Source organism: Pleurodeles waltl, chromosome 7, assembly GCF_031143425.1.
Source record: "Pleurodeles waltl isolate 20211129_DDA chromosome 7, aPleWal1.hap1.20221129, whole genome shotgun sequence".
Lineage (NCBI taxonomy): Eukaryota > Metazoa > Chordata > Amphibia > Caudata > Salamandridae > Pleurodeles > Pleurodeles waltl.
In genome coordinates, this window is record NC_090446.1 from 112988771 (window position 1) to 113001590 (window position 12820).

The 12820-nt window shown below is 47.3% G+C and overlaps 1 protein-coding gene across 1 annotated transcript in view; it reads left to right on the plus strand.

The window, feature by feature from the left end:
* Nucleotides 1-12820, plus strand: part of STIP1 (stress induced phosphoprotein 1) — a 275508-nt gene that overhangs the window by 122383 nt on the left and 140305 nt on the right. The window contains exon 6 of the mRNA XM_069243209.1: nucleotides 597-723. Within this exon, the coding sequence (XP_069099310.1) occupies nucleotides 597-723 (127 nt within the window). The remainder of the gene's footprint in view (nucleotides 1-596; nucleotides 724-12820) is intronic.

The following is a 12820-nucleotide window of genomic DNA, read 5'->3' on the forward strand; positions in this document are numbered from 1 at the left end:
GCGGCTCTAGCCTCTGAAATATTTCAGGAAGGCAGCTGCCTCAAAGAAGGATATTGGGTACCAGTGAACCTGGTTAAGTCTCCCCTTTCCATCTTGTGTTTCTTTTACTACAGTGCTGCAAGTTCATATTTTCATGCTATTGGGTGGGGGCTGTGCTCAAGATTGCAGTATGAAAAAAGATCACATGCACTTAGCAAGAAGTATAAAATGTGGTGCTGGGTCATTAAACAAAAGGCTCTGATGATAATTTCCTTAAGTGCATTGTCTTGTTTCTTTGAGTGGCTGATGAGAGCTGAGTTCCTTTGTACAGCTAATGTTCTGGGCCTAATATTGGATTAAATCCATAATTCACTGAAGTTGCAACATTCTGGGAAATGTAGAATACGATTCACAGGTATGACAGATTTGCTAAATATTAGTTTTGAAGGAACTGAATTGTGTATGTTTTTGTTTAGTTGGCTGCTGTGCTACTACTTATAATCGACCCCTGCTTGGGAATGGGAATCTGGAGTATCTAGAAACGTTTTTCTACTCTGCAAATTCAAGTCTAAGACTTGACTTTGTAACATGTTCATATCTGATCTTGTCTTCCTCAGGCTTTGAAAGAAAAAGAACTAGGTAATGATGCTTATAAAAAGAAAGACTTTGAATCTGCTCTAAAACACTATGACCAAGCAAAGGATCTGGATCCCACCAACATGACGTATATTACAAATCAAGCTGGTAAGAGTTTTTATTTTTTAATTTTATTATAGATCATGTAAACGGCAACCCAGAGAGAAGTTGTTACCTGTATCAAACTATATTTAAGCAGAGCGTGGTATGATCTCTATCACTCTGATTTATATTCTCTAGTTGCATCATCCTTCTCTAGCCCTATCAGTGTATCTGCAGGCACCCAAGTGTCTGTTCCTAGTACTTCTGTGTGCCCAGTAGAGGGGTACAAAGAAGTAGACCATGCTCTTTAACAGGGGCAAAAACAACAGCATATGCTTTATTTGCATACTTGGTATGTTATTAGTGACTGGGCTAACTCATAAGGAAAGAAGAGCCCAGTGAGAGATCTGCTTTAAGAAAAGGTGTCCCCCCTGAAATAAGTTGCTGAATAGTAACTTTTTCATCTAATGGCTAATTATTCCCTCAGGCTCCTCACCTAATAAATGAGTCCCAAAGTAATATTTCCCTAGGAGGTGTGGTGAGTTCCGGCAGTCAACCAAGGAATCATGTAACAAGGCCTGGCAAAGTAACCATCAGTGCGATCCTGGATTGTGAGAATGTTTTGCAAATGTATTCAAGGATGACCCAGCGGTCACTTGCCAAACACCAGATATTGGGATACTTCTCGTGAGGTCAGTGGAATCGGTAAAACAATCCACAAGGAGTAGGCATAGATGCCAGCTGAAGACTTTCTTGACCAATAAATCTTTATGCATAGGAAGCCCAATGAAAGAACGTGCACTCGGTTACAATTTTGTCCTTTGTTGCAGCAAAGCCCACAAAGTAATGATCACCCACTGTATCCTGACACCTGCGGTGAATATAATGCTTGGAGGGCTGGCTAGTGGGGGTGGACTAGGCTCTTCCTGGAGATGAGTGTAAGCAGCACGAGTATTCCCACCTGTGCATTGAGGTAACCGCAAGCATGCCTCTCCTTCTGTCCATCAGGAGCACTGGCACTCACTTGAGCACCTGATGCATAGTGATGACTGAATGTTTGTTTACTGTGCCTCCTCCATATGGGATAGGAGGCCTTGAGGTATGTCTGTGTGTCCCTACCCTGTATTCTGGGGCTGTGTCAGCTTCTTTCTCACCTGGTGAAGGCTGAGGGGGTTCAGAGGTGATGGGAATCTAGCATGTTGTGGGTTGGTGAAGAATGTCTTATAAGACCTAGTAAGTGTAAGAAACCAAGAATTCACTCTTGTTTGAAAACATTTTCAGCAGTTCTATACTAGAAAAGAAACTACGTGTTCACAAGCAGGGGTAGTTTCAGGTTTCTTGTGTTCTCAGCTACACCGCTGAATCAAAAGTTTGCTTGGCAAAAAAACTTTCATGCTGCTGTCTATTTCCTTAAGACTGCAGAGAGATATTAATGGCTTCATGAGCACATTCCACTTTGAGTTCCTATACTATAAATGAAACATTTTGTGTGTCGTCTAAGGCAGAACGCTCAACCCACTATCCATTTCTCCATCATATTCTGCTGCATCTACTCCATCTTTCTTATTCTTGGTTTTCAATGCTCTTCCATCATTGGCCTGTTTGGAAGCAGTATCCAGATAGCAAAACCAGTTTCCCCTTTTTAGTACTTAAGACTGTATTGGGTGCTCTTAAAGATCGCTTTGAACACATTTCGACGCTGTCCACACAGCAGCCCTCATGGGAGGCAGCCATTTTGTTTGCAGTAAAGACTATTTGGAGAATTAGTGAGCTAAAGGCTGCTTGATAAAGGATTCCTACCTTATATTCTATAAAGGTAGAGTAGTTCTAGCTGTTAATCCACAGTTCATGCCACAGTTTACCTTAAAACAGCAAATAGTTCTGCTATTTTGTTTTTTTTCAATTTCATATTCTGGATCTGACATCTTGCCTCAGATATTGCTCTAACGAAACAAATATCTGCAAGACTGATAACGTGTTTGTTTCATATGCACAGCCTTGTAAATATTGGGGATTAACAAAACATGGATTGGGACTTTTTTGGTGGCTTGCATATCTGTTAACAACAAAGCTTTAAGACTAATCAGTGGGAAAGTTGTCCTGTACCAGTGGACTTGCACCTGCTGCTCCAAATCCTGCCTCTTAGATGTATGTAAGATCACTGCATAGGCTGCAACCTTTACCAAGCGCAACTGCTTTGAAGTCTAGAGGAGAGCTGAGACGTCGGACAGGTGATACTACCGAACAGTTCTAAATGATAGTCCTCATTCCCGTCCCCATTGTAACTCTGCTATCCAGTTGTAATTCTGGCATTTGAATCTATGAAACCACATTGTTTCCAGATTTATCATCGTTCATAAATTCATGTGACCCTCCAATCCTAATTGTTAGGCTGTTGCTAAATACTCTGCTTTGAAAATCTTTGGCTTGTGGAGCTCAAAGCCTGTCAACCTCAGTAGGTGCGGTTTGGTGTACAAATTGAGATGACTGGGCTACTGTAATTAGCTGTTTCAACTGTTGAAATTAATATCAACAAGCGTTACCCTTTATCTTTCAGTGATTCCCAGCTTGACTGGAATTAATCAAAGTATTTGAATCCATCGAAGATACTTTAGCTAGAGAATTGTTTTAGGGATTATTATTTTCTTAATCATGGGGTTCTGTTAAATTAATAAACCTCCCAGTTACATCCAGGTAATGTAAGCAGAGGTTGCATATGTTTTCCTGCTGCCTTTTGTGTACCCTTTTGTGTTCTATTGATTTGTATAGCGCACCATTCACCAGTGTCGCTTGGGCAGGTGTGTGTTTTTTTGGTCTTCAAAGTGCTTATACGAAGAGCCAGTTCATCTTGTGGAATTCAATAATGAGAAGGAGACTCTGATGTGTTGACTGTGGTCATTGAATAAGCGATGTAGGAGAATGAGCGACCTCCAGTTTTCCTTTTGTGGGTGGGAGTAGGAGTCCGGTGGGTTGGGGAAAGTGTATGCAGCTGTTCAGGTCTTCTGGTCCTGTTTTTGTAGGGCTTTTTATGTGTGCATATGAAGTTTGAATTTGCTGCATTTGTGATTTGGGAGCCAGGGAAGCTTCCTAAGGCGCTTAATGTGGGTGCTCCATGGGGGGATAGAGTAGGAGTCACCCATGATGTTCTGGAGTCTGTGTAGGAGATGTTTGGAGATTCCGGTCTTTAGTATGGTGCAGTTGTCCAGCCTACTGGTAATGAGTGCTTTTGTGACAGTCTGTCTGGTATTCTGAGGTGCACATTTCAAGATCTATTGCAACATCCTTAGGTTGTGGAAGCAGGAGGTGCACACAACACTTACTTGAGCTGTTATGTTGAGCTTGTCTAGGATGATCCCTAGATGTCTTGTGTAGTCTGCAGGTGTGGGTGTTGGTCCTAGCTCCGATGGGCACCAGGTGGAGTCTCATGGTGAGGTCTTGTTGCTAAATACCAGTTCTTCCGTCTTGCCGAAGTTGAACTGCATGCAGTTGGTTTGCATTCAGTCTGCTACCATGGTCATGCAGTTGGTGAAGTTGGTTTTGGCAGTGGTTTTGTCTGTCAGGGAGAGGATGAGTTGGGTGTCATCAGCGTAGGAGATGGTGGTGATGTCTTGTGATTGGATGATGTTGGTCAGTGGTGTCATGAAAAGGGTGGGGGCTGAGAGACGATCCCTGTGGGAATCCGCATATCAGTTTATTAGTGTGATATGAATGGTGGCAGCCTGATCCTTTGGGTTCTCACCAAGAGGAAGGAACAGATCCATTTGAGAATGGATCCTTGTATGCCAATCTTGTGAAGTCTTCTGATGAGGGTGCTATGGGAGACTGTTGGCTGCAGAGAGGTCGAGCAGGATAAAGGCCTCTGTTTCTTATCAGTCCAGGATGATTCGGTTGTCATTGGTAGCTGTGATGAGCGCTGTTTTGGTGCTGTTGTTCCTGAATCCTGATAGTGTTGTCAAAAAGATGCTAAAGTTCTAGGTGGGTCATGAGTTGCTTGTTGATGGCCTTCTCTAAGACTTTGGCTGGATAGGGAAACGGAGAGATAGGTTGGAAGTTGCTTATTTGATTCGGGTCAGCTGTGGGCTTCTTGTGGAGGTTGTTCTTTTTCTGCTAGTTTCTGTTCATCTGTGAAAGTGGCAGATTTGATGGAGGTGTTGATGATGTGGGGTCTTGGTGGTGCTGATTGGTGATATTCCCAGGTTGTAGCTGTTCTGGGGCATTTGTGTGTTGGGGCTCCTGAGTGGATGGTCTGCATAATTGTTGCTGTATTGTTTCTGGTGAGGTTTGTTCATTCGGTCAGGTGGTAGTCTTGGTTGGTGGTGGGTAGGTTAGCAACGAGTTCTTGGGGTTGGGCCCTTGAAGTTGATGTAGATGTTTGCAATTTTGCTGTGGAAGAAGTTGGAGAGGTTGTTGCAGAGTTGTTGGGAGGCAACAATGTTGGTGTTAGAGGCTGAAAGAAAGGTGACATCCTTAACAATTAAGAAGATTTCCACTCCTTGTAGCCACAGGAGCTTCCTTTGATGCGGTCTACTAGTGCTTTTTTTTCTTTGTGCCTCATCTGCTGGTGATGGCATCTGAGTGCCATTTTGTAGGTAGTTCTGTTGGTGGTGCTGTGGCCTGCTTGCCAATTCCTTTCTAGCTGTTTACAGTCTTTGGTGTCTTGGCAGTCTTCTGTGTACCAGCAGACTTGCTTGTATGATCTGCTATGCTTGTTGGGTTTGATGGGTGCGTGGGAGTCTGCACAGTTCTTGATCCAGTTGTTGAAGTTGTTAATGACCTTGTGAGGTTGTCTGTGGGGCTAGGTTGATCTCTGCATAGGGTGCTGAGCCAGTATGCTTCTGTGATTTTGTCCTGGCTGCAACTTTGAATGCTGAACCTGGTAGAGGTGTTGACTTGAGGTGCGTTGATTTGGAATTCAATGATGGAGTGGTTTGTCCTTATCAGTTGTTCGCTGCTGCTTGTGAAGATGGGGTCCAATATGTGTCCTGTGGTGCCTTGTTTCTGGGACGAGCTGGCAAAGCCCAGTGTTGCTCAAACTTTCGAGGAGTGTTGTGGATCAGGGGTCATTTTGGTCTTCAAGGTGAAAGTTGAGGTCACTGAGGGGAATGTATGCTCTAGAGTCATTGGTGAGTGGAGCGACTAAGTTGGTGATGAGGTTGGTAAAGGTGGCTCTTGATCCCGGTGGATTGTACCCTTAAACTAAAAATGTTTCTCTCTGTTAGTCTACAAAGGAAATGCCGTTTGGAGATGGAACCATTTACCACCAAAGTTATTATCAAATGAGAAATACATTTAGGCTCATCAAGGGACCTCCATGCTTTTTTTCCCTCCTACAATTAGGTTGGAGTTTTCCTTTAATGAAGAGCAAACAGCTGAATTAAATCTCGCAGGTTTAAAACCTCCTTTGGATTTTATACCCAGTCTGTATGAGTTGGATTCTGAGGTGAAGGTCTTTGAAAAAACTGTATTGGGCAAGTTTATGAGGGTATTGTTCAGGGACCTCAAAACTATTTGTCTAAAGAACAGTCTGAAGCCCTATCTGCCCTCCAGCATAACAACACCATCACTATTAAGCCCTGTGTTAAGGAAGGAGGTATTGTTGTGTTTGACACTGTCGGATGCAAACCTAAAATTATGTGAAAGTGAGGGGAGATCTAGTGAAAAACGTCTATAAAATTGAAAGATATGTAAAGCAGCACTCCATGCTGGTAAGATTAGTAGGCAGGAATTTATATTTTCACAAGTTCATGGCCCCAGAACCCATGTAATGTACAGGGTCCCTAAAAACCCATAAAGACACTGACCCCCCTCTTCCTCCCCTCGGGTCAGCAACGGGACCTTTGTCTAAATACATTGACACCTTTCTTAAACCATTGATTTCGAGATTTACATCATATGTGAAGTGAAGGATACACAACACTTTCTGCCCAAAGTAAAGTGGGGCTTGCATTTAATCCTAATAGAGAATTTGTTGTGACTATGGATAGTGAAACCCTCTACATGAACATACCTCAAAATGAAGCATTGGAAGTGGTGAGATTGATCTTTACTCTGGAGGCTCCGGATGGACCCAACAAATTCATTATCCAGTGCTTGGAGATTGTACTAAATGAAAATTATTTTGAATTTGATGGTTACCCATTCAAACAGGTCAAAGGAGTCAGTATGGGGGCTGTGTGCATCCCAAGCAAATGGCTAACATTTACATAACTCTTTTTGAGCAGTTAATCTATAATGAAGTAGCCCCATTCTCAGAAAACATCAAAACGAGGGCCAGATTTATGGACTATATTTTTTTCATTTGGGAAGGTGAGGAGATCCTTTGAGTTGGATCAACTTGTCTGATGACAATGTGAGGTTTGCCCTCAAAATAACTACAACTCACATCTGTTAGAGACTTCTAGTTGCAGATTCCTTACCTTAGAATTTTCCCCCAGAAGTCAGACTGGATCGGGAGATTTTTCTTCGAGCTATACCCTTGTGCGTTGGTCGACTCCGTAGGAGTCGTGGTCGGCGTGATGACGTTGGGAGTAGTATATAGACGCCGCCCTTGCGCAGTGACGTCAGTTCTTTTCTTTCCATGCTGCGCGCTGATCTGGAGAGAGCTACCCTGGATATTTTTTGACTGAATTAGACTGTTTTGTCAAAGTTTTTGTGTACAGCTTTGGTGCGTCAAGATGTCCCCGAAGACAGGGTTCAAGCCTTGTGAGGACTGCCATTGGACGATGTCGGTGACTGATCCTCATTGTGGTGCCTCGAGCGCGACCACGACCACGACCTGAAGTCGTGCTCAGTGTCGTGCCATGCACCCGAAAGCGTTGAGGGAGCGGTCCCTAAAGCTAATGGCGGCCCGGCACTCGACTCCACTCAGGTCCCAGTCTAGCTCGAGAGGAAGGTCTTGAGATCGGTCGCGGAGTCATCACCACTCGTCTTCTTCGAAATCCTCAGGTCAAGGTAAGAAGAAGTAGTCAAAGAAGTCCCACTTTCCGACTTCACCCCGTTGCTCGACCGATGCTACGCGGGACGAGCGTCCACGCACTAGGCCTCCGTCCTCGAAGCCTGCGTCTGGGTTGACTCTGAGTTTCCCGGAGCCGGAGCGACCCCTGCCCAACTGAAGGAGTTTTATGAGGCCATGTGCCTCATGTTTGGGCAGGCCGACCCCGAAATGGTGCCTTCGGGCCCACGGGGTTCGGCTGAGAGGCCTTCGGGTTCCGCGCCGGCAGCTTCGGCCTTGACCACCGAGTTCACCTCCGGATCCGTACGCGGATCCGCACAGATGCTGGTCTCACCTTTGAGACCTTCCCCAGCGCTGGGTCGATTATCGATGCTCCCGACGTCGGTAGTGCCCACTATTGACGTCGACCCAATTCTTATCACCGACAACTCTGTGTCGGAGCGGCGTCGGCCGCCGCCGCCATCGGTGGGACTTTTCGCCCGAGGTCGGACTTAAACCCTTTTTCCTTTGGCTACGAATACGGGGAAGAATTGGAGGGGGTCCCTGGACCCTTATGAATACCAGGATGACCCTACTATGGACTTGGCACAGGATTTGGGCGAAGCAAGTGATCTGGATACTTCTCCTGATGCTGGCATGCTGTCTCTTCCTACCGTGGCTACGACGGAGGGAGCTACTTACAGTATGGTGGTCACTAAGGCAGCTGAGGTCCTCGTCCTTGAGCTACCTACTGTAGAAGTCAGGTCTAATCTCCTGACTGAGGTGCTTCAGCCTGGGGCTTCTTCTTCAGAACCCCTTTTACCATTCACTGAGGCCCTCACCGATGTCCTTTTGGGTACATGGTCCTGACCCAACAAAGGGGCTCCTGTGAACAAGACTATCGCTCGCAGCCATCTGCATGCACTGAACGACCCAAAATTCATGTCCGAACACCCCACGCCTTAGATTTGGCAAAAAGTTTTCTTCCTCCAGCCTCGCACTGCGGTCTGTGAACACCACATGTCTTTTGGGCCGTTATACCTTCTCCCTGTGGGATACGGTTGCGCAAGTCCTGCCGCAGATACCGGAGGAGGCCCTTGCTATAGTCTCCCAAGCAGTGAAAGACAGGAGAAGCTCACTGTAGGAAAGTACCATCTTGCCTGGCATGTTACCCCCATATTTCACTGTATATATGTTGTTTTAGTTGTATGTGTCACTGGGACCCTGCCAGCCAGGGCCCCAGTGCTCATAAGTGTGCCCTGTATGTGTTACCTGTGTTATGACTAACTGTCTCACTGAGGCTCTGCTAATCAGAACCTCAGTGGTTATGCTCTCTCATTTCTTTCCAAATTGTCACTAACAGGCTAGTGACCAATTTCACCAATTTACATTGGCATACTGGAACACCCTTATAATTCCCTAGTATATGGTACTGAGGTACCCAGGGTATTGGGGTTCCAGGAGATCCCTATGGGCTGCAGCATTTCTTTTGACACCCATAGGGAGCTCTGACAATTCTTACACAGGCCTGCCACTGCAGCCTGAGTGAAATAACGTCCACGTTATTTCACAGCGATTTTACACTGCACTTAAGTAACTTATAAGTCACCTATATGTCTAACCTTTACCTGGTAAAGGTTGGGTGCCAAGTTACTTAGTGTGTGGGCACCCTGGCACTAGCCAAGGTGCCCCCACATTGTTCAGGGCCAATTCCTGGACTTTGTGAGTGCGGGGACACCATTACACGCGTGCACTACATATAGGTCACTACCTATGTGTAGCTTCACAATGGTAACTCCGAATATGGCCATGTAACATGTCTAAGATCATGGAATTGCCCCACCAATGCCATCCTGGTATTGGGGAGACAATCCCATGATTCCCCGGGTCTCTAGCACAGACCCGGGTACTGCCAAACTGCCTTTCCCGGGGTTTTACTGCAGCTGCTGCCAACCCCTCAGACAGGTTTCTGCCCTCCTGGGGTCCAGCCGGGCTTGGCCCAGGAAGGCAGAACAAAGGACTTCCTCAGAGAGAGAGTGTTACACCCTCTCTCTTTGGAATAAGGTGTCAGGGCTGGGGAGGAGTAGCCTCCCCCAGCCTCTGGAAATGCTTTGATGGGCACAGATGGTGCCCATCTCTGCATAAGCCAGTCTACACCGGTTCAAGGATTCCTCAGCCCTGCTCTGGCGCGAAACTGGACAAAGGAAAGGGGAGTGACCACTCCCCTGACCTCCCCTGGGAGGTGCCCAGAGCTCCTCCAGTGTGCTCCAGACCTCTGCCATCTTGGAAACAGAGGTGCTGCTGGCACACTGGACTGCTCTGAGTGGCCAGGGCCAGCAGGTGACATCAGAGACTCCTTCTGATAGGCTCCTTCAGGTGTTGCTAGCCTATCCTCTCTCCTAGGTAGCCAAACCTCCTTTTCTGGCTATTTAGGGTCTCTGCTTTGGGGAATTCCTTAGATAACGAATGCAAGAGCTCATCAGAGTTCCTCTGCATCTCTCTCTTCACCTTCTGCCAAGGAATCGACTGCTGACCGCGCTGGAAGCCTGCAAAACTGCAACAAAGTAGCAAAGACGACTACTGCGACATTGTAACGCTGATCCTGCCGCCTTCTCGACTGTTTTCCTGGTGGTGCATGCTGTGGGGGTAGTCTGCCTCCTCTCTGCACTAGAAGCTCCGAAGAAATCTCCCGTGGGTCGACGGAATCTTCCCCCTGCAACCGCAAGCACCAAAGAACTGCATCACCGGTCCTCTGGGTCTCCTCTCAGCACGACGAGCGAGGTCCCTTGAACTCAGCAACTCTGTCCAAGTGACTCCCACAGTCCAGTGACTCTTCAGTCCAAGTTTGGTGGAGGTAAGTCCTTGCCTCCCCACGCTAGACTGCATTGCTGGGAACCGCGTGTTTTGCAGCTACTCCGGCTCCTGTGCACTCACCGAGGATTTCCTTTGTGCACAGCCAAGCCTGGGTCCCCGGCACTCTAACCTGCATTGCACGATCTCCTGAGTTGTCCTCTGGCGGCGTGGGACTCTCTTGTGCAACTTCGGGTGGGCACCGATTCACTCCACTTCGTAGTGCCTGTTCCGGCACTTCTGCGGGTGCGGCTTGCTTCGGAGTGGGCTCTTTGTCTTGCTGGACGCCCCCTCTGTCCCCTTACGCAATTGGTGACATCCTGGTCCCTCCTGGGCCACAGCAGCATCCAAAAACCCTAACCGCGAGCTTTGCAGCTAGCAAGGCTTGTTTGCGGTCTTTCTGCGGGAAAACACTTCTTCACAACGTGGGACATCCATCCTCCAAAGGGGAAGTTTCTAGCCCTTGTCGTTCTTGCAGAATCCTCGGCTTCTACCATCCGGTGGCAGCTTCTTTGCACCCCCAGCTGGCATTTCCTGGGCATCTGCCCACTCCCGACTTGATCGTGACTTTTGGACTTGGTCCCCTTGTTCCACAGGTACTCTCGTCTGGAAATCCATCGTTGTTGCATTGCTGGTGTTGGTCTTTCCTGCAGAATTCCCCTATCACAACTTCTGTGCTCTTTGGGGAACTTAGGTGCACTTTGCACCCACTTTTCAGGGTCTTGGGGTGGGCTATTTTTCTAACACTCACTGTTTTCTTACAGTCCCAGCGACCCTCTACAAGGTCACATAGGTTTGGGGTCCATTCGTGGTTCGCATTCCACTTCTAGAGTATATGGTTTGTGTTGCTCCTATCCCTATGTGCCCCCATTGCATTCTATTGTGACTATACATTGTTTGCACTGTTTTCTATTGCTATTACTGCATATTTTGGTATTGTGTACCTATATCTTGTGTATATTTGCTATCCTCATACTGAGGGTACTCACTGAGATACTTTTGGCATATTGTCATAAAAATAAAGTACCTTTATTTTTAGTATATCTGTGCATTGTGTTTTCTTATGATATTGTGCAAGTGACACTAGTGGTACTGTAGGACCTTCACTCGTCTCCTAGTTCAGCCTAAGCTGCTCTGCTAAGATACCTTTTCTATCAGCCTAAGCTGCTAGACACCCCTCTACACTAATAAGGGATACCTGGGCCTGGTGGAAGGTGTAAGTACCCCTTGGTACTTACTACAAGCCAGTCCAGCCTCCTACACTCACTATCTGTTGTGGCTGGACACGACTGACGCTCTGGGCAGATCGGTTGCAGCGACCACGGCCTTACGGCGCCACGCCTATGTTACACACTTCTGCCTTCTCAGGGGATGTCCAACAGTCACTCATGGACATGCCCTTTGATGGCACCCGTCTACTCCGAGACAAAGCGGACTCGGCCTTAGAGATTCAAGGATTCCCGGGCTACGGCTCTGTCCTTTGGTCTTTCCTCCGTCACTTGCCCACCACAGTCTGCTTTTTGTCCCTTTCGTGGACACGGAAGGGGTACACTGTTGCGTCCTCTACCCAGCCACCATGCCACACACGCTTGCAAGCCTATGCTTGGCTGAGGATGCGGAATCCCACGTGCCCGTGGGACAGGGAACCAGAGGTCTGTCCAGTCCACCTCTGCCCCTGCTGCAGTCTCCAAACTCATCTAGTCTGTCCCCTCACTCCCACCCAGTTGGTGGCAGGATCCACCATCACCTGCCTCACTGGGAACATATCATCCCGGACAGAGGAGTTTTGCAGATCATTTGGAAGGGCTACTCCCTCCCTTTCGAATCTGCACCACCACACTTGCCACCATTTTTCCATCCTCTTCGGAGGATCATTTGGTGCTTCTCTGCCAGGAAGTCACGGTTCTCTTGGCCAAGGGAGCTATAGAAAGGGTCCCTGTGCCAGAAGTAGGTCGTGGTTGTTATTCCTGCTACTTTCTGATACCAAAGAAGGACAAGGGCTTACGTCCTATCCTAGACCTTCGGGACCTAAACTACTTCCTCAAGAAGGAGAAATTCAAAATGCTCACCCTGGCTCATGTTCTGTCTACCTTAGACCCAGGAGACTGGATGGTAGCGTTGGACTTTCAGGACGCTTATTTCCACATCCCCATCCTGCCTGCCCACAGACGTTATGTACGATTCGTGGTAGGTCACGAGCACTTTCAGTCTGTGCTCCCATTCGGCCTTACCAGCGACCCTCAAGTGTTCGAGAAAGTGATGGCGGTAGTTGCAGCTCATCTGCGCAGGTTAGGGGTCTCAGTTTTCCCCCTACCTCTAAGATTGGCTGTTGAAGGCACCTTTACCCCAGACTGTCGTCTCCCACCTTCAGACTACGGCGAA